The following is a 21288-nucleotide window of genomic DNA, read 5'->3' as shown; positions in this document are numbered from 1 at the left end:
CTAAACATTGAAAAGGCAAGTACACTGCACACACAGACATTTGGTATTAATGGTTAAGTGGGAACAATTAGCCCCGTCCTTTATTTCTCTTTTTCTAAATGTAGTGTGTCCTACCGGCGAGAAGACGTGAAGGACATCGAGAGGCTCATTCATCAAACAAATCTATATTTGTCAGACTATACAGATGGTTAGACAATTCATTTATATTTTACAAACGTCTAGCATACTTGTAATGCTAATCCTGCAAACACTGATATGTTGCTCCATAGCTCGACACCCTCCCATTCTTAATTACCTCAAGTCTCAGCCAAAGTCACAACAAGGACACAACAACAACCTCTTGAGGCACTGAACAGAAATGGTTTGTAATTATATTGAGTTAATAATATATTAAATTGTATCAAGTCACTGATCTCCTTCAAACTAGAATTCCTGTTTTGAATCCCGATCATGAGTCACATGTATTTGAGCCTCGGAGCGCCATCTAGTCGGCGAAACACAAAGCTGGTTATTTTTGTATCGAAATGTGCTGAAGAAATCACATAAATAAAATATGTTAAACTAAACTTTATCATTTCAAAGTTACGTTTGGATATTACAGATATAATCGCAACATCGTCATCTAGATACCGAAGTGTTTTGCCACTGTTTGCTCGCTAACGTTCCCTTGGATGCCAATGTTTTTGAAACGATAAAATGATGCTCGAGAAAACACTGTGCCAGGAAAAGCTCCAAAGCCTGTGGTGAGGAAATATGACCCTGAATACATTAAATATGGATTCATAATGGAAGGCAGTGATGGGTGAGGGTAATTTATTTTGGTCATTACAGCTGACAGTGGCATGACAGAAATTAACAGCCCAGTTGATTTTTTCTTCTGTTTTTTTGTCACGATACTTTGTTTTCTCCTCATTTATTTTTGAAAGGTGGATCTTCGAATTTTTGGGATACCTTGAGTTACAAAAGTTGAGACGCCGTGGTTGACATAGACGTCAAATGAAATGAAGACAAAAAGCATGTCCTATTGTACGCACCTGTCAGAGAGCAGGAAGGGACAGACGTCAGGCACAGGAGGGGTTGAAGGCCGGAGCTTTGCCAGCGCCATGATGTGTTCAAAGGTGATGTCGGTCTGAGTGCACACATCCACCACATGGATTTCCTGAGGGGGGCCATGGGGGCGACCACTGGGGGTCCGCCTGATGACCTGCACCACGACGGGGTCCTTGGCAACGCGAAAGGCCTCCACAGTCTCCTCATGGCTGGACTTGGACAACTCCTTCCCATTCACCTTTAGAGGACAAGGAAATATCATCAGTATATTATGTATATATATATATATATGTATATGTGTGTATTTTGTCTTTGTGTGCTTTATTTTTGTTGACGGTTGCAATAGAAACATTTTATGGAAGCAGAGCCGTGGTCGTGATGGACTTTATCTTCTGGGTTCGGCTAAGTTCAGTATGCACAGCCAAAGAACCGGAGTGTTCTGGCTGAGTGACATTAAACTAAAAGCCAATGAAAGATACAAGGAGGAGGACGAGATACAGCTAATATCCCTTTTATTTCTGCTCTATACAACAAGTAAAAGATGCAGGTCTCTCTGTTTCTTTATATCTGTTGATCATTTATTGGTGTGCATCCGAGCCTCGGCCTCGGGACGTTCGTCTCAACCTTTACTGGAAATCTTTGGGACCAGTTCCCAACTACAGACTTCCATAGTGTCTGAATGAATAAGCAACTAACTGAATGAAGACAACATCGTGCGCTCAGGGCTCTTTCGCCATATTGCTTCTACAGCTTTGCAGTTGTGTTCAGGGCGGATGAATTTAGATAGGCATTTATGTTTGTTCCTGAATGTTTTCTCAAAAGATTACCAAAATGAGTCCGTCTGAATATAACATCGGAAAACATACACAGAAAAGCACAGTTTGATGCAACATTATCTGAAGGTTGGTTCAAAGCCCAAGTGGCTTCTGGTTCACTCGGTCCATCTTCAAACTCATCTCCACAAAATGAACTGGATTTTCTGGCAGACTGAAACCCATTTGCACTACAGCTGGCACATATAAAGAAAATCGTTGCTTCATTTAACACCAGTAATTTCTCTGGAAGAGAAAACATGATGGTGAAATACCGTAGAGAGTGTGCTTTGGTATAAACGCTGAAACAAGAGATTATAATATAGATAACAGCAAAAAGAAGAAAAAAAAGGTGGACGGCATAATTACACGCTTTTGTATTTAAATACAGTTTTGAAATGGAGCATTTTGCTCGCACTGCAAACTGAAATCACTTTAAATGAAAACTAGAAAAGTAAAAGTAGGTGTCAGCTGGGGGAAAATACAGCCTGGTTGGGAAACTCAAAAGCAGCCATGGTTCAGAAGTTACATCACAAATTGTCTTTAAACACCTCGTTCAGACTCTGACCAAATAACCTGAATTCAGGTTTATATATTTGGTGCCTCTAACCGAGACGATACAGAAGTCCTGTGGGAACTCCTCGTTCATTTTCAACCCCAGATGTTCCACCACTTACTCTTCACTTGTGGATGTGCTATGACACATCTCACTGCATTTTACACAGTTCATTTAAAAAAAATACTCTACATCTTTCAAGTGGCATTAAAGTATTGATAGAGCCTGGAAGCATACACGTCAGTATAGAGCCAGGCTCAGCATGGGATCCATGTATTATATAATAAATATGTTCGTTTTGCTTCTCGTGTCTTTGCACAGATTTCCTTTGACTTACAGCAACATATCAGGATGTAGTTATGCAGCGCTCTATGTCTATGTTGCCCAAATGTTTTGCCGTATGACTAGGGCTGCATTTTATTAATTTCTAGCGATTCATGGACTTGATTTTTGATAAATCAATCATTTGGTCTTTGTAGAACATAATAGTGATAACACTTCCTAGACTCCAGGGTGACATCTTCTATGTCTTATCTTGCCCAACAAAAACTCTAAAGACTAAAGATATTCAGCTTACTAACGACAAAGAGAAATAACAAATACTCCAATTTGAGAAGCTGGAACCTGAGAATAATAAGCCTTTTTTGTCTATTTTATGCTTGAAAAATGTCTAAATCATTTTTCTGTTTCGATCAGCTTTTTACTTCAGCGTTACTTGAAAACATGCCTTTACCCATTTGGTATCCCTCATCATAGAATGCATATCTCTGGCAGCATTTATAACACCAAGAAAACTAATTGTAGCCAACATTGATCATTTCCCTACGCTTGATCATGCCCAACCCCTCAGGTCAGGAACCACATCATTATGAGAACAAAAGGAAAAGCAAAGACTATATATCCCAACATGTGTCTCTATTGCTCGAAAGACATGCAGGTTAGGTACATTGTTGACTCTAAATCACCTGTGGGTGTGAATGTGGGTGTGAATTATTGTCTGTCTCAGTGTCAGCCCTACTAAATACAGCCGCTGACCTATCCATGTCGTACCCTTCCTTTGTCCTTCGTCAGCTGGGATCGGCCCAGCAGTTACAGATAATGCATGGATAAATGGGCCTCTGTTGCCATGTTGGATCAAAGACAGACACACACGTCAACTGGATCTTTGCGTTATACAGCTGGTGTCCTCACTTAAAGTGGCACTGCAGCAATTTGACATTTCTGTAAAGTTGAAGAAAAAGAAGGAATGTTCAAAATTGAGCAATCCGTTTTTTCTTCTTCCTCAAGCTTGAGAAAGCTTCCTGCAGAAATTCCAGAGATGACATTATTCAGCTCGAAAGCAAACTGAGGGACTAATAAAGGATTATCCTATTTTATCTTATCTTATCTTAAACTGACCCTCGTGTGCAAAATCAGTGGAGAGCAGAGATTTTTTTTTTTATTCCACATAACTAACATCATTACCTGCTAACAGAGAGCAGACACAATATGTATGATGTAATAATGGTTCATTTGTATATTCCAACATGTATGTGTGTATTGTATTGTATTTTCCACTTCTCCATCTCAATGTGTGTATTCAGAGACTGAGTTATGACCTAGAAAATAACAAACAACTTCTCAGCCCCAACAGCAGCCATAAACAAATCCCTCAGCTCTTGTTGTGCTCTGGCGTGCCCTCCTGCATCCGGATGTGACCTTTGCTTGTAGCGATATTGCATTAATCACCTGAGTGGGAGATAAAGTGGGTCAACACCACTCCAATGGAACTGCAGGGCAATTTAGAGGAAAGGTGCAGGTGTGCAGCCTTCCTCATCCCTTGTTCCCTCATATACTCAAGCAAACCTGCTTTCATTCAGTTTTTTTTGCCCAGTCAGCAAGTATTAAGCACAGCAGCATGTACATTAGATTGAAGTACTGTATTAAAGAAACATGGAGCACTATACGAATAAATTATAATATAATAATTAGCTTATATGGTTCCTTTGACTCTGCCTTTCTCTCTCCGTCTTATTTTTTCCTACTCGCGTCTCGCTCCGCAGGCTAATCCTGCAACAGGGAGCCTGGTGGAAACAAAGGAGTTGGAGCAGACAAATGAGGCAGCCTATGGCGTATGACAGTCCCGAAGAAAAATGATCAAATTTCCCAGCTCTCCCTCTGGTACACCCTGACCGGTCCAGGCTCCTCCTACCAAGCCTTAGTGCTTGCTAGCCATACTCCATGACCGTAATGAAACCAGAAGAAACACATCAGGAAAAAGAAGAGGGAGTGCTGTTTTTCTTATTCTCTTAAATGGTTTTCACGAGAGCCAGATGGAACAATTAATCCCCAATTAACAGAAGAATATAAAGTAGCCTTAACTCCAGCATGAGGGACTTTGCCATCCTTGTGGTGTCCCCTTGGCTGATGTCTTTCCAGCTAAGCACATTGCCTCAGTTTGCTGTGGAGGATCTGCAGTCCTATCTGACAGATGGGAAGGATTTCTATAGTCCGGGCTGCAGCTTTCCAGATACTCAGATGCTCTCATCGTGAAGATCTGTCTTCATCACAGTTTTTTGAGATGTCCTGCGACAGCTCTGCAAAGTGCATCATCAGTTAGCATGCCTAAAGATACCGAAAAGGTGACTACGCGGCAGAATTTCAATGAGAATCATTTTTTGCAGCCGCAATCTTTATTCTTTCAAATTTTAAACACCATTTCTTCCCACATTCACTCCCTAACACTCAGTACAAGCTGTGGCCTCTTAAAAGTTCCATCACACATATTTTGATGTAGTCACACTAGCATAAACCGTCCTCTTCGAGTGTGCATGCAAAGTATGCAAATAAGTACTCATTCATAAACACATTGCCGGTAAACAAAATCTGTTTGCAACAAATTATTTAGCAGCTGTTGTGTTCATCAAGTTCAACGCAGCTCTGCAAGTGCTTCAAGGCCAAAACTGCTCCATATGCACAGAGTCAACATGAAAAAAAAAAAAAGCGGCTGTCCAAGTGATGATCGGGGGGAAGTTGGATTGAACTGGCCGCTGAGATGCAGTAGCTGGACCAAGACACATCTGCTGGCTGTTTGCACATGGATATGCAGCAGCTGTAGCCAGAGGAGAAATGTGTTTTCACTCAGAGCCCCCTGAGACGACCACCAGCCTTGCAGGGTTTGCCGTCATATTAGTGGAGTGTAACGAAAGCATGAAACCTCTATTTCCTTTCTTTCATTTTCTCTGTGGCAGAGTCCCATATTGACAAAAGTGCACTTGTGACGCAGCTGAGTGCATTAAGTCTCCGCTTCAGTAAATACCGCGCGTCACTTTAAGCTGTTCTGAGCTGTTGACACTTGGAAACTTCACCAAAAAGTCTCTGTTGGTACAAATATGAGCATGTAGTCGCCTACAGCAAAGCACCATCCTGAAGGCTCCCTCGCCTGTGTCCCATCTTATCGAGCATCCTCCGGGTATGAGGACGAGCAAGAAAGAACAAACGTGTAGCAGCGTGGCTGGACTCCTCAGGCGTCTCCTTTGTCACAGCCTTTGTCTCATCGACTGCTGCCTCCCATCAATATCTCCGAAGACCGAGGGCAGAATGTAGTGACAGTGGTAGTAAAGTGGGGCCAGTTTATCTGTTAAGATGTCAACTTCAGCCACATCTGATGCTGCTTCTGCTGAGGGACCATTTCTATGGCAGCAGGCACAGACACCGCCGGCAGCTTGCAGGGGATTACTGATAGAAGTGATTGATGTACTTCTTCTGGGAGGAGAAAAGGCAGCCCCAGGCAGTAGACTCTAATAGTCCATTAGCTTTTTTATGCCTTCAAATTAACTGCATACATTGCTTTATGGCTCGCATGTAGCACTTTGAATCTTAATGAAATGTTTTTGTTTTTAATTTGCTAGAGTTTAGGTGTGCACAAGGAAAAAGTGTCCGTCTTCACTGGCATCCCGGCTGAACTGGAAATGCGCCTGAATTGAACGAAGGTCATCCTTTCCACTTCAGCTACACAGACGTGTAAACAAGGCTTTCAGAAAGAGCATCAGAGGCGATTTAACCAGCGTGTGTAACCTTGGGTGTTGTGCTTTAACATCTGTACATGCAGCGAGCCTCCGCTAGACACAGTCTGTATCTCCTGTGTGCCGTCACCTGCTGGTTTGAGTGGCGGCCTGTGGGGTGTTAAGTGTATGCAGGCAGATGGAGAAAGTGTAACATGTAGGTCATCCAGCCCCGGGAGTGTAGCGCTTACAGCCGTCGATTACGCGGCTGTTCTCGCTCCTCGTCTTTTGAGGGAAAGCAACCTGTCGGCGTCACAGAGAACGGCCACTATAGCGGCACTCTGGAGATAGAAGAGGGACTACCGCTACTGAACTGAAGGCTGATGGAATTATGATAGAAGTCGTAAAATGTGGATAGGTCAACCTGCTCTGGGTGAGACACGACAAGACATATTGTGGATACGCCGGCTCACATGGGCAAATAAGAGATGGGAATTTGGAGGGGGCGCTGGTATTTTTTCGCTCCTGGAATGACCCATTTCAACGTTTTACTCTGAAATACATCATTAATATCTCTCAACAGAGAACCACACAAGTCTCTAGGATGAAAAGCCCAAACTTGTGCAGACTTTGTTACCGTTGGACACCTTTCTACCCGGTTCCAGTCTGTTTGCTAAGCTAATTGGCAGTTGGCTATATGTTCATTAGCATAGACATGAGAGTGGTACCCATATCATCCAAACAAATGAGCATATTTCCCCAACAAAGCAGCCCCAGTCGCAACATTTTACATTTCTGATTGGATTCCTACTAAAACGCTCCTTTGAAGTCGTAGTTTGTCGGGGAGCATGTTATGCCTCAATCCGTGACACAACAGAAGAGAGGCGGCAGCAAATAAGGGACGAGAGACGAGGAACACTGTGCAACAAAGGTCTCTGGCCGGACTTGAACTGGGGATTTTGCAGGTCACGGTTTGTGCCCTAAACCCCTCCGTCACCAGAGCGCATCTTGGAAGTCATAGCTGACTTCTCTCCGTAAGTGTTTATGTATACAAGCCTGCAGCTTTGGCTTCTTTATTAAAGAAGCAGATATTTTCATACCCAGAGGCTCATCTTTTGTCCACACAAGCCACAGAAATCCTTTAACTGCCACTAATGTAACGTTGTCTATGCAGAAAATGAACTTGACTTTTAGTTCTGTGAAAAACCAAACACTCTAACTTTGCTACTCTATGGTTTGTTTATTTTCTCAGCTGAGTCAATACAACAATAGAGCTGAGACCTGACTGCCTCTTCTGGCGCTACACAGCAGCTCAACATCACTGTGTTGCAATTCCGTCTTTAAACCTGTGAAACTCAATTTGCATTTTCAAAGATAAAAAAAAACTGTACACTAGTGAGAAGCAGCATTCAGTAGAGACGTGGAATTAAATACTCCCCGATGTCGTTCCAAATGCTGGAAGGCTGAGTTTTCATCCGAGCATGACTACCTCTCTGTGAGAAAACGGCTTGGGTTCCTCTTTACACCCAAATGTCTCATTTCAATAATAAGTGTCAGAATAAAATACGGCCTAAGGTTCACTACAGTACAGCCCTTATGACGGCATAAATCACTCCAAGACAGCCAGCGCTACTACTGTCTGAGCGACTCAAGCAACGCTCCAATGACATGAGAGTGACAATGAGTGAGTGAGAGAGAGAGAGAGAGAGAGAGAGAGAGAGAGAGAGAGAGTGAGAGAGAGTGCATACCACTGGGGAAATCTGACAATCCCCTCAACATCTTTACATGAACCAATGTACAGGCCTCCTTTAACCCCTCCAGCCACATAAAACACACTCCACATGGCCCCCTGGGTTATTTTTCACATTAAAGGCTCAACACGCTGCTGCTGCGGTTTTATGCCCACAGAACATTTGATGAATTCTGCCAATTTTCTTCTCTGAGCACCAATCGTGTGTGTGTGGAGTACTCCCTTTATTGCGCAACCCGTTCTATATGTATCAGCTCATTCCATCCGCTCTAAAATTCATGGTCCGCCTTTTTTTTTTTTACACGCTTTTATTATCCAATCTCGTGCCGTAATCGCTCAGCGCAAGGACAACTGGACAAAGGGAGACGAGATCGTATTAGGAACTCTCCCAACACTCAGTGTCAAAAGTGTTGAGTCGCAGTGTTTGTGAAGAAAACTCTCAGGAATAGTGTCATCATCGACTCCGACCGCCAATTCCTCCACTTCCTCCCTTGCACTTGGCCTTGTCTGCTGTGTTGTGAGCCGTAACACATTCCCTAATAATGTAATGTATCAACATGTACAAGTAACTTGCCTCACACTGATTGTAGGTCACTGTTATTGCATTAATTAAAAGCTGCTGTTGAAACCTGCAACAGCTTCTCCAGGGCATCGGATACTCACAGCATGACCGGCACACACACACACACACGCACACACACACACACACACACACACACACACACACACACACACACACACACACACACACACACACACACACACAGCAGATAGGACAGGCAGAAAGACAAGCATCCAGCGGTGCTCACAATGCTGCACATGAAAAACTGTTGGGTAAACATTTCATCAGATTTCATATTGTGCTTTGTCCTTTGTGTCAGATGCTCAGTGTGATGATTTCCACGATATCCTCCTGTTCTGCTTAGGCTCACTTCCCCATGAAATTAGATCAATACGACGTTCCATCTTTATCGTTAACAGATTACAGTTGAATGCGAGATAATTGTTCTATCGTATTTTGACTGGATTATGAAATTCTGCGAAATATGATTTGGGACTAGTGAGGGAAACTAAGTGCTAAGTTAATCAGCTTGTTCAAGGTTAATGGTACATGCAGAGTATATTTGTTAAAGAGATTTAGAGATGTGCAGTTAATCTCTGTGCTTAACTTCTTAAGATCTTGCCATTTTGGAGTGAGTTCTAATGTAAAATGGAGGGAGAAAATCGAATTAGAGTAAAAGCGGCACTTGGGTGGATGAATAACTAATGGATGAACAGCCTCCTCCTTGGTGATAACTGGTAATTGGTTTGGGGGCGGGAAAAGAGTGGGAGATGGGGGGGTAGTCGGATGATGCCATGTACTGTGCAGATCAGCAAAATGGCCTATAGCTGGCGTGAAAAGATGTTGTAAGGAGTAATGGTGCCATCCATATGCTGACTGAAGAAAATCAAGTGGGTACTGTCAAGGAAAGCCTTTAAATGTGCTGGAGTGAGGCAGAAAGTAGGTAGGATGAATGAAGGGGCCAAGAAGGAGTATTTTCTACACTAAAAAGGCACAGAGTGCACACCAATCATACAAAAGTGCCACGACCGCTCTTTCCTCACTTCGTCTACGTCTCTGTAGCCCACTTCTGTTGTGTTCCTGTGAACAATACCTCTGTACTTACAGAAGAAGACCGACCAACACTTCAAAAAGGAACGTGCAACTTGTTTTTTAGTTTTAATTTTCCTCATCAATGAAAACATTGGCACCAAAGTAATTGCTGATATCTAGGGACGCACAGGTTGGGAATAAGCCATTTTGGGAGATAGGATTGTTTGTTATCTGGCTGCGAGTTCGACACCACTCTCATATCTTTCTTTTAAATATGAAGCGACATGCCAGTCTCTCCCAGTTGCCTGGCAACCTCACGGTGACAACAAAACTCGAGGAAAGTCACTGAAATCGGCCAAGACATATTTGCACTTCGGCTTTTGTACAGATTACACAAACTTATAACATTGAGAGCTTGAGAGAAGCTGGGAGGCTGATTTTTCTTATCCTGGGACAAAGCCAGGCGAGCTAAGCTAACAGCTGCTGACGGCTTCACATTGAGCGTACGCGGTATTACTCTTATTGTCGTCTCACCCTTAGTAAGACAAATAGTAAGGCAAATAGGTGCATTTCCCATAGTGTCTTCGTCAAAATGTCTCCTGCTTTACACATATTATTTTATTTTGACGCAAAACAGAAGGTGGTAGCATGCAACACGTCCGTTATAACCACAGGGAAATGTTGTATACAATAGATGTTTACAATGGACGTTGGGTAGAAATGCTGCTGTTCTCCTTGGTTGTTCCCCACATTCCCCTTGACGTACGATGTTCTTATTATAGAGACGGATAATGGTAAAAACTAGAAAAATAAAACCCAAGTTGTAATGAACCAGATTTATCCTTTAATTATCCGCTATTCCCCATTAAGTTTTAGAGTGCAGATGAGATGACACAGGTAGCAGATGGCTCTAGTAATGCCTACAAATGCCGGGCCGGTCTTATTCACGGTGGCCTGGGGAGACTTTTAAAGCGGTAAATTGTTTCCTTCACGTTTAATATGCTCATCCTAGCAGCAGAGGCAATTAACACACGGATAAGCACTATTTACATAATGCCAGACACACTCGTGATCACAACAAAGGCATCTCGTCTGACTTCCCCGTCACGCCCCTCTCCGACCGGCTCTTTGTCTGGAAGGCCGTCTCACGGTCGCTGGCTTGAAAATGAGAGCTGAGGTCAGACGGTGGCACGTGGAGCTTTGACAGTGCAAATAATAAACTGAGAGGGTTTGAAAGGTCAATCAGGACCCCTGCGGCTGGCCACTGATCTGCCTGTTACCCATTAACTGGGGGCCAGTTCAGGCGGGGCGTCAAAAAAGGAAAGAAAGAGTGAAGGAAAGGTGAGACGATGGAGGATAGAACAAACCCAAACTACAAGGTGTCTCCAGTTCTAGCCTTCCTGCTGAAGAAAACAAGACGTCCCTCCACAAAACAATTCCTTTTTGCACATAATGTGTGTGATAGTGAGTATATTGAGCCTGAGGCTGCTGTTTTTAACACTTTCCCCAAGGCAAATCGAGTCAATAGTGTCCCATCACGAATGTCAACCACCACAAAGGAGTCGACAATAGAGCGGCCCAGTAAAATCAAGAGTGCCTCGTGGACCGACAGCGGGCAGGTTTGGTCAATGCTGCCAATGTCAAAGAGAACAAAAGGACAGGATTACTGATGATAGCCTGCGGCTGCGAGAGCTGAACTCTCATTCAAGCTTTCTTTGCACCAAACTCATCCTTAAATCCTAATTCAAACACTGGGAACGTTTCAGTGAAAGCAAAGCTGGAGGGGATGTCTGGCAAATAAATGGCTGGTGTGTTTTGATGAAATGACAGGTGTGTGGAGTCGCGGGAATATACTGTAAGGCCTCTGTGGTACCCAATGAGTAAACATGAGATTATTGATTTCAGAGCACTCAGCAAAGCTCAACACCACAGAGATCCAGCTCACAAACAGTGCCAACGTTTTGATTGTAGAAGTCCTTTGGAGTAATTACATTCACCTAATGACTAACAATCTACATTCCAGCGGTAATAATCATTAAATGTAGTTATTTGAAAGTGAAGCTGTTACGTTTGACTTCTCTGAGTGATGTAGAACAGCGGTCCCCAACCAGCGGCCCCCAATCACCTGTCCGTGGGTCCCTTGGTACCGGGCCCCACAGAAAGTATGAATGAAAAAAATGTTGATTGATTATCAAGCTCGGACAGATGTTTTATTTTGATACATCCGTCTGTGCGTCTGGGCCTCTTGACACATGTCAAACTTTAAAAAAGTTTCAACTCTGCCGGTGTTCTGGATAATAATCAAGGCAGAATATCCTCAGATGAGATCCCCAAAAAAGCTCTGAAAACCCTGCTTCCATTTCCAACATCCTATCTTTGTAAAGCCGGGTTTTCTGCAGTGACAGCGACCAAAAGACATAAGAACACACGTTGGGTGTCGTTGTCTCCCGTCGCCCCGAGATGGGACTAGCTAGTTGCAGAAAACAAGCGTAGGGCTCCCACTAATTCGGCATAATGGTAAATTGTATTTTTATGGACTGTATATTTGTTTTTACGCCGTATAATTTAATCACGTCATATTTATTACGCATTTATTATCGGCCACACCGTGAAAGCCGGTCCGTGAAAATATTGTCTTACACAAAACCGGTCCGTGGCGCAAAAAAAAAGGTTGGGGACCGCTGATGTAGAAGACAGCACATAGACCAGAAGACGGCACATTGTGGGCATCTGAAAGTGATCCCGTTTCAGCTGAAGGACAAACAGCAGTAAATAAGATCAAAACTTCCAACGGAAAGCAGAGCTGTCCAATTAGGTCGGCATTTACAATGAGACAGTGATGAAGTTGCTGATGATAATCTTATCCTTGTAAAGAGCAGCGGCACAAAGCATGATTAAAAGGAAGGACATTATCTTAGAAGAGTGATCACAAGTGTAATCAATCTACTTCAAAGCTCCCCGCCGTGTTGTTCATGGCCCAGGGAAAGAGCCAGCGAGAGGTTAGGAGAAGTCGATGTCTGCGATTTTCTCTCGACCCACTCGAGTCTCACTCCTTGTCGGGTCCCCGAGTCAATAAACAAAGGGAAGTGAGAGGAAATTGGATGCAATTCAGTGCTTCCTACTGTGTCCTGATTAGACAGAGGGAACCGTGGAGGCAGAAATGATGCTCAGAAGAGCAACTGTATACTTGATAAAAAATACTGTACCTGTTTACATTAGACATGAAATCCTTATCACTCACAGTGGCCTCATTTTCTCATGGATGGCTAAACGAATGCCATGATCGGGACACAACCAATTAACCATAAAATGACATTCACGTCAGCCTCCTAGTGGTAAATGCAAGGTGGAAGACCTTCGTTTTAGGGCCTTAACTCTATAGAAGCAGACCATCTTCTCTCTTTTTACTGATGGAGGTCTATAGAGCAGGGGTATTCAACTACAATTCTCAATAGAGAGAGTTTCCTCATGCAAAGGTCCGGAACATCACAATAATGTAAAATGTGTGCTATATCATTTTGTGTCATATGTATTGAAGTAGCCAACAGTTGCATTAACGTCTGTATGTAGTCGGCAGCTGTCAAATTAAATAAAGAAAGTTCAATTGAATAACATCTCAACAATATTTATTACTACAGATTTCCAACTGGAACTGGATTAATTATAAATAATACATACTCTAATAATAAATACATTATCTTCTCTTATTTCAAGGCAAACACATCTGAAAGTTTTTATGACATTTCAATCAATTATTGCATTTCCTCTCTGGAAACACACACACACACACACACACACACACACACACACACACACACACACACACACACACACACACACACACACACACATACAGTGCTAGCTGATGATAGATAACTTTTTTTGGAGAACATAAAGACTAAAAGAAAAACATTTGACAGTTGGCAATGTTTCAAGATCTGGAAGTTTTTGTTGAATTTTGCCCCTAGCTGCCTGGCAAAGATTTGGAGAACGTTTGCCGTTTGTCATCGTGATTTCCCCCCCGCAGGCTGCTCCTGCGGTGTGTGAATGGGTATGAATGTTATTTAGTCCTGATGGGCAGGTGGCACCTTGCATGCTATTCTCAATATTACTTCAGCATGATGGGCACATTATGATGATGGTTAAATATTGGCACAGGGACAACATTTGTATACCTTTTAAATCTATAACATTTTATTGGCCCGGGGGCCGGACTTGGCACAACATTTTATCGCTGTCCCGTTCTCCAGAGCCAAGCATCGCATTTTGATTCCCATTAGCAAACTGTATTTTAAAACACTGTCATAAAGTTTACTTGTAAGTGACAAATGAAGACAGAAAGGACCAAATAAATCATTGTCGTGAAGTATTATGATCAATTAAATGGCATTAGAAGCGCCACAGGCCAACTGCGATACTTAAGATTGCATGACACAGTCCGATGCTTCAGACGACATCGCTGTCTAACAGCAGAGATCAAGTAACCTCTAATAGAAAAATGCAACAAACAATGTCAGCCGGTCTATTCTGAATGTAATGAAACACCTGTCAAAACATGTTTATATGACCTGAAGCTTTGCACAGTAAATGAGCTGTAACATTACTGCGCTCCTGATGGAGAATACATTAATGGAAAAGTAGTCCACCTGGCAATTTTAATGTATGCAAAAAAACAAGCAAACAAACCAATCTTGATTAACAACACCTGGCGCTGCTGTTGTTTGAAGAGTGCACCCAGGAATGAGTGGAATGATTTACAGGCGATACACAGCAAACTTCCTGATTAATGATTCTGCCATCGCTTGAAGTTACTCCAAAAGAAGAAGAATGTGTTGATGAACATATTGAGCTTGTGGAGGCACTCCAGAGCAGCACTTATTAGCCGGCACTTGAGAAATATTTTGACATTACAAGGAGTGCGCAGACGGCTGCACTGCGTCCCCTGATTGTGGAAACGGCTGGGAGATTGGGGGCGGTTGGTAATGTGGTAATGGTATGCATGTGTGGTGGCGGTGGCGGTGATGATGATAGCGGGTAGTGGGTGTGTTCACACTGTCATGGGAACCATAAGTAGGCCACGTATGTGACGACTGGGCTGCGTGTTTGGTGTCCCCGGTTTCATAAGGCTCTGGCTCCTCCGCTTAATGGGTGTAATAAAGGATTGTTCATGGCGGCGTCCGCTCATTTATTCTCATTCCTGAGAGAGAGAGGGGACCGCTACAGCAATCAGCCACTACTCACTGGTTAATTTCGAGGCAGATTTATAGTCAGGCTGTGTAATGGATGCACGCGCATGTGATTATTTCTGTGTGCGTGTGCGTACAAACTCATCCTACCTGTGCACGAAGTCTATTGTTTTACAAGGTTTTATAACTACGACTGCGAGGCCAAGATTACATTTTAATCAGCTATTAAGTGCAATCACAGGCATGATTTGGATCCCAATGAAGCTTATACCCGGAGCCCACACCGGGGCCGTACAGGCTGCAGCGGGGCTGTCATGCGCCCTGGCTCAGGGACAGGAACTGGTCACTTGTGGCTGTGGTGGAGAGCAGTGACACTCCTGCCATGTAGCGATGACAGCTGCTCTGCCTCTCCTGAACAGGGTGTTTAGTATGAGGGGTAATGAGGCCAGGTGAACGATGTGAACAGTGGAGGGGACGAAGCAGCCGCATAAACAAATCCCACTTTTCCACTACAGAACTTAACTTCATCTTCATGGGCTTTTATTCCCATTGTTCTCCGCTTTGGCAAGACGCTCCTGGAACTAAATTCTGGCACGACTTGGAAGTTGGTACTCCATCTAGATTCCAGGTACAATGTGGCATTGCCAGCAAAGCTGTTCATTATAACTGGCCAACCACAATGTGCAATTATGGAGAGCATCTGTAACAACAAGGGTTAAGAAGTGAGAACCAAGCGACGTCAAGCATGTTGGAAGTGACGGCCCTTTCTGCCTCCCCGTCTTACCCTATTGTCCTTTTTACCTGATTTGTCTTCCATTACTAATAGTTGCCAAATGGAAGGTGCAAGGAGACTAAAGCTATTAGTCACGAGATGGTAGTGCAGCATCCTCTGACACCATCACACTCAAGTCTGCTTCCGGTTGACTCCTAAACTCAACAAAACGAGCGACAGGGTGTAGCGCACCACTTTTGCTAAAGGGGAGGTTTTTTATTTGGTTCTTATCTGCCGGACGCTGTGTAGCGCTGGCGAGCGATTAGGTTCATTTATACCACGGCAGCCACTTGGCAAGGATCCCCACTCCATGTGGAGCCAATGCAACACTAGAATGAGACCAAATGTCTCTCTCAATTGGAAAGCAGGGTGGGTGGGCGGGGGAGGGGTTGGGGGGTTGTTGGTGGAGGGCATCTGCTCAACATTTACCTAGTGTTTTATAATTAGCTGAGCGCAACTGCTGGGGAGCAAAGCGTCTGTTCCACTGTGATTTTTCTGATAACAATTTCTATGACTTGGAAACAGGCGGAGGAGGGCTGTAGATGGAGACAATTAGTGAAGCTAATAAAATATGAACCATATTGCGAGTGAAAATAAATCTGTGTTCAAAACATAGAGACTGGTGCTGGGGTGGAAGTTTGGTCATGACAAATGCTAATTGTTCCCAAGCAGCAGTACGGCAACCTGTTAAAGCCCGCTCACATCTGGCACTTTTGGTTTTCTCTCTCTCTCTCTCTCTCTCTCTCTCTCTCTCTCTCTCTCTTTCTCTTTCTCTCTCTTTCTCTCTCTCTGTGTTTTGCACATTTAATGCTTTGCCAAACACCAACATTCAGCACAGGAGTATAACGGCTCAGTGGGTGCAGAAAGAGTCCATGTGAAGACAGCATGATGCTCAACAAAGAGCCTCCCCACCGGTTCATGGAAATACTAAAGTCACACAAAATGTCTTTTTAGAATAATCAGACGTTTTTGTCAGCAGATAGTTTGACTTGTTATTGCAGAAAAAGCACAGTTGTAGCCGCAACATTAATTAATAATAGCTCTGTCCAATTTAGGTGTGCCAGTAAATCATTCTGGAGATTCAGCATGCACACCGCCAGGGCACTGCAACTGGAGCATCTGAACGGAGTGCGGCCATTATTCATGTCATCAATTACACCTGTGTTCAATGTATCAGCTTGTCTGCTGTATATGAGGTCAGCTGCACTGACTAGCACATACTGTGTTGGTTTTAAATACATATTTGCATTTTGTCGACAAAGATCCAATTGCATCATAAAGCAACACCACAACCAACCTTAGTTTATGACCATGTGGTTATGTTTTGTTTATGCAAAGATTGCTGTCATGATTAAAATAAATGCTGACTGTTGGTAGAAGAGGGGCGGTCACATATTGTGGATGCAAACTTTTATTGTGGTTTAAGAATTTCACACGTGTGTCCACTTTGTCACTTAACATAAACATCTTAAATAGTTTAACATTTTTGGACATTTACCCATTCATTCCCTTGACAAAAGTTAGATAAGAGGTCAGGTACCCTTCTCATCAAGTACGAAGCTGGAGCCAGCAGATGATTAGTTTAGCATTAAGCTAGCCCGGCTCTATTTAAAGTTATGACTTTACTAAATATGACTTTTAGGAGTCTGCGCTGGTCAAGAAATAGTCCAGCAGAACTTTTTCTTTGTGAGGTGTTGGTTGACTGATTTATTCTTTTTGCTTCAAATCCATATGCTAAGCTAAGCTAATCAACTCTAGGCCTTTGCTTTATTGCTTACATACTGAACTTAACTAATTTACCAAAATGTTGAACAATGCAGCCGATTTGCTGAACAGGAGAATTTAATATTCCAAAAGACATTTGTATAAATAAAGGTGTGTATTACCGCAAAGTAATATACAACTCTGCCTCCTCTTGTGGTCTGTCTTTCAGCTAATGTTTTTTTTAGGACGTATAGGAGAACTGTTTGTAATTGACTTTCAAATTAGCCCACCTGTTCATCCAGCAGATACAGCATTCATTAATAAATATGCTGCTTTTGCAATTTTGCAACACATGCTACAGCCAGAATGTCACTTCACAGATGAGAGAGCTCTTCCTCTCTCACCCAACATCAACATTTAAAGTCACCTCAAGCATTATACACAAAGATGACCATTCATGAATTACCTGTTATAACCATGCAGATGGATGGATTTTAATTTGACAAAGAAATGCCTCAACTTGTATGCCAGTCCTTCTAGTGGTTTGTATTTACAACCCAAGCTCCATTCTAAGTGTAACCATCAACTTTATCCTTGAGGCCACATTCTACAAATATTGTTTTGCCTTTTTATATGACATCTGTATTTAAACAATGTTTCATATTGAGACGGGAGTTCTTCTGTTGCAAGCTCCAGCCTTGAGTGGCTATTTTCTGGCATAAGAAGACCTATATATCTTAGAGTCACCTGGGGCCCTCGCTGAGGTTTGGGCTGCGGTCATGGAGACTTGTCAGACAAAGACGGGGAGGAAAACAGAACTCCCTCAGTGGTGTGACAGCCAAATTCATTCCTGTACAAAGAACAAGCAAGTGTGATAGCCTCTCCCCAAGGATCAGGATCTTTGCAGACTGTATGTTTCTTGAAATACAACTCTGTCCCCAGAGCAGGGAAATTTTGTGGAAAGCTGAAAGAGCATTATGCGATGCTTTTTGATGCGCGCACACGCACACGCGCGCGCACACGCACACACACACACACACACACACACACACACACACACACACTTGCATAACCCCCCCCAAACACACACATACACAGAAGCATAATGTCAAGTGGGAGCTAGCTATCAGTTGGCTCCTCAACCTTTTTTTTTTTTTTTTACATTGTTCTGTCAGTTCCCTGATGAATCGCAGCCTTCAGGTAGAGGAAGCAGCCCATCCTGATCCCACCCCCTTCTCTCCCGTCTCAAAACATAGTCTGCTATTGATTAATTCACAAACAGTCTAAAATGCACTCAGTGTCTAAAAACAGACATCCCTGTATTGATTACCTTCCTGCTATTCCCTCCGGCTCCCTCGGTTCCAAAGGCCCGACGCCTCTGAGGAAAAACCTGTTTCCAAATCAAATTCCCTTAAACTGCAGTTACTCTGAAAATGATGGCGTTGTCAGACCTTTTATGCAACCATGCATACACAGTGTATGTAAGTTGCATAAATCACAGACCTTGTTTACGGGTAAATAAAGCATCATTTGCTGCTGAGTGTGTTTGGCTGAAGCAAGCTTTGGGGCTTCACTGTGGTCCTTTGGCATTGATCAGTCACTGTCGGGTTTTTTTAGGGAGCTCTCAGCGTGTCTGTGAGATGACAGCAGCCACTCCTTCTTCACATTTGACAAGTGATGGAGAGAAACTGACATGGAACGATGACGCTGTGAGTTGGTGATACGCCAATGACACTAATAGACTACTGCTCAGCGCTCCCCTGACATTATCCAGTCTCTGTCTCGTCTTTCTTGATCTGTGTCTCTCTCTCTCACATCTCATCCCAGAGGGCCGTCGGATCGAGGGAAGGGGAGACCGCATTATCCACTTAGACTGAGATACATTCATAAACAGTTTGTCCACAGTTAGTTTGGCTTTTGCCTCTCCCACTTACCCAGGCCGAGGTGGCTGGACACCCTTCTCCGGAGCCCCATCCTGTAGTTCTTTCTGGGCTAACATGAAGTGTTCCCAAGCCAGATAGGATAAGTGCAGTAATCGTTCCAGCATGTTCTGGGTCTACCGGCTGTCTCCACCCAGATGGAGGTTCCAGACCAGTGCAAAAAAAAAATCACAACAGATGTTATACTAAACAACCTCAACCAGCACTCTGTTGTAAATGGACCCAGAGATACGCAAAACTTCTTCCCTTGGGAAAGAATGTGAATCATGAATTGCGATTTTTTTTTTTTTCGTGGTTTCTCGGTCCCAGTGAACGGCCAGATTAAGAACGATTCAAACTGTGATTTGACCAAGATAGAAAAGAGTAACTTCACCCAGAAGGAAACAAAGGCAGGCTATTGATTGGAGCTACCAATGGGTTCACCAGAGACACACTATAAAACAAATGTTATACTGGTATGAAGTTTGTTATTATTATTATTCTGGCAGATAAAAACAATTCTTGGCAGGCAATTCCTTAAGAATGGAGACAAAATTGTAACACTTTACAGAATATCTTGTGATGAAATGACAATGCCTTATATGGCTTCATTTTTCAGCTTTTCCCAACTAAATCTCTGAGCGCAACTTCGCAGAACAAGGGGCCGAGTACGGCAGGTGGCCCCCTCCTCAGTGTGCCAGTCTGCCTGCAAGTGTTGAGGCTGTGAGGAAGGAGGTCTGACTGTGAGAGGATCTGGGTTGTGTGGGAGGTGCCGGGTTGACTGCAGTGCTGCGGGGGAGAAAACGCGGTCGCCATTCCAACCTCACAAAGATTGCATCTTCTTTCTGCTGTGAACTTCTGCTAGCTGCTGTTTCACAACAATGTGTTGCATTGTAAAAATAGTTTATTCCTCTCACACTGAGAAGTATGAAATAAAAAAAGGACACTTTCATTTTGCATTATTATCCAGCAAACATGGTTTATCATTATGGAGATTAGCATATTAACAAACTACCTATATGAAACACTTCTTGGAAATCAATTTAACTCACAGTCCCGCTTACTTCAAATTCTAATACGACTGGACTTTTAAATTGATTTTTTTGTAATTAAATTACATTTACACTGAGACGTCAACTGAAAGTCACCCTACATTGATGCGCCATTGATTTCATTTGAGAGAAGCACGAGTTTTTAAAAAGCCATTGTGATGCTCTCATTGCAAATGCAGCTCATTAAAAGCGAGGCTTTGGAACTGTGTCAGTGTGTCAGTGTGACGGCAACATTAAAGCCACAGCTCAGCGCGCCGCTGTAGACTTAAACACTTAGACACATGGCAAATTGAAAACAGAAACCCTCAAGCTTTATTTCCACAGCGATGGGCTTGTTGTCTGGATTTGTATTCTGGCTAATAATACCTGATATGGCTCCTCGTGTTTTCTTAGGATTTGTCACCGCGGCAGCTGCATTCATAGAGCTTCTTATCGCTTTCCTCCCCAGAGCCTGGCTCTTTGAGCCGGGGAGCACGTGTAGCAGTGTGTGTCACCCTCCCCATCAAACCGCTGTCAGGCCGGGCTTATCATGGGAGCCGCAGGGGGTGCCCGCTGACCTGTGGAGTGACACCCCAGCATGGCCGCCTCACCTGGGGGGCTTTGTGTCACCCTGACACCCCCTACCCCCATTATACCCCCCACAACACATACACACACACACACACACACACACACACACACACACACACACACACACACACACACACACACACACACACACACAGACTGATCTCCTGACCTGCTGCAGAATCAGTCGCCCTCTCACACACAGACCTGTCACCGACAATCCACACCTTGTGAGCCAGCGCACAGAGGTTATATAGCAGAAAAATAAGAGCAATGTAAAAAAATAAATAAAGGTTGTGTAAAAGACAGACAAAAGAGTGAAAAGGGGCCGTCACTGAGGGTA

At 43.4% G+C, this 21288-nt stretch overlaps 1 protein-coding gene across 1 annotated transcript in view; it reads right to left on the bottom strand.

The window, feature by feature from the left end:
- Nucleotides 1-21288, bottom strand: part of LOC306741852 (PDZ domain-containing RING finger protein 4) — a gene marked incomplete at both ends in the record, with an annotated part of 46372 nt that overhangs the window by 15833 nt on the left and 9251 nt on the right. Inside the window, one exon of the mRNA XM_079224176.1 lies at nt 1035-1288. Within this exon, the coding sequence (XP_079080302.1) occupies nt 1035-1288 (254 nt within the window). The remainder of the gene's footprint in view (nt 1-1034; nt 1289-21288) is intronic.

This window comes from Taurulus bubalis (genome assembly GCF_910589615.1).
Source record: "Taurulus bubalis genome assembly, chromosome: 9".
Taxonomy (NCBI): domain Eukaryota; kingdom Metazoa; phylum Chordata; class Actinopteri; order Perciformes; family Cottidae; genus Taurulus; species Taurulus bubalis.
This window is presented reverse-complemented; position numbering and strand designations above follow the sequence as displayed.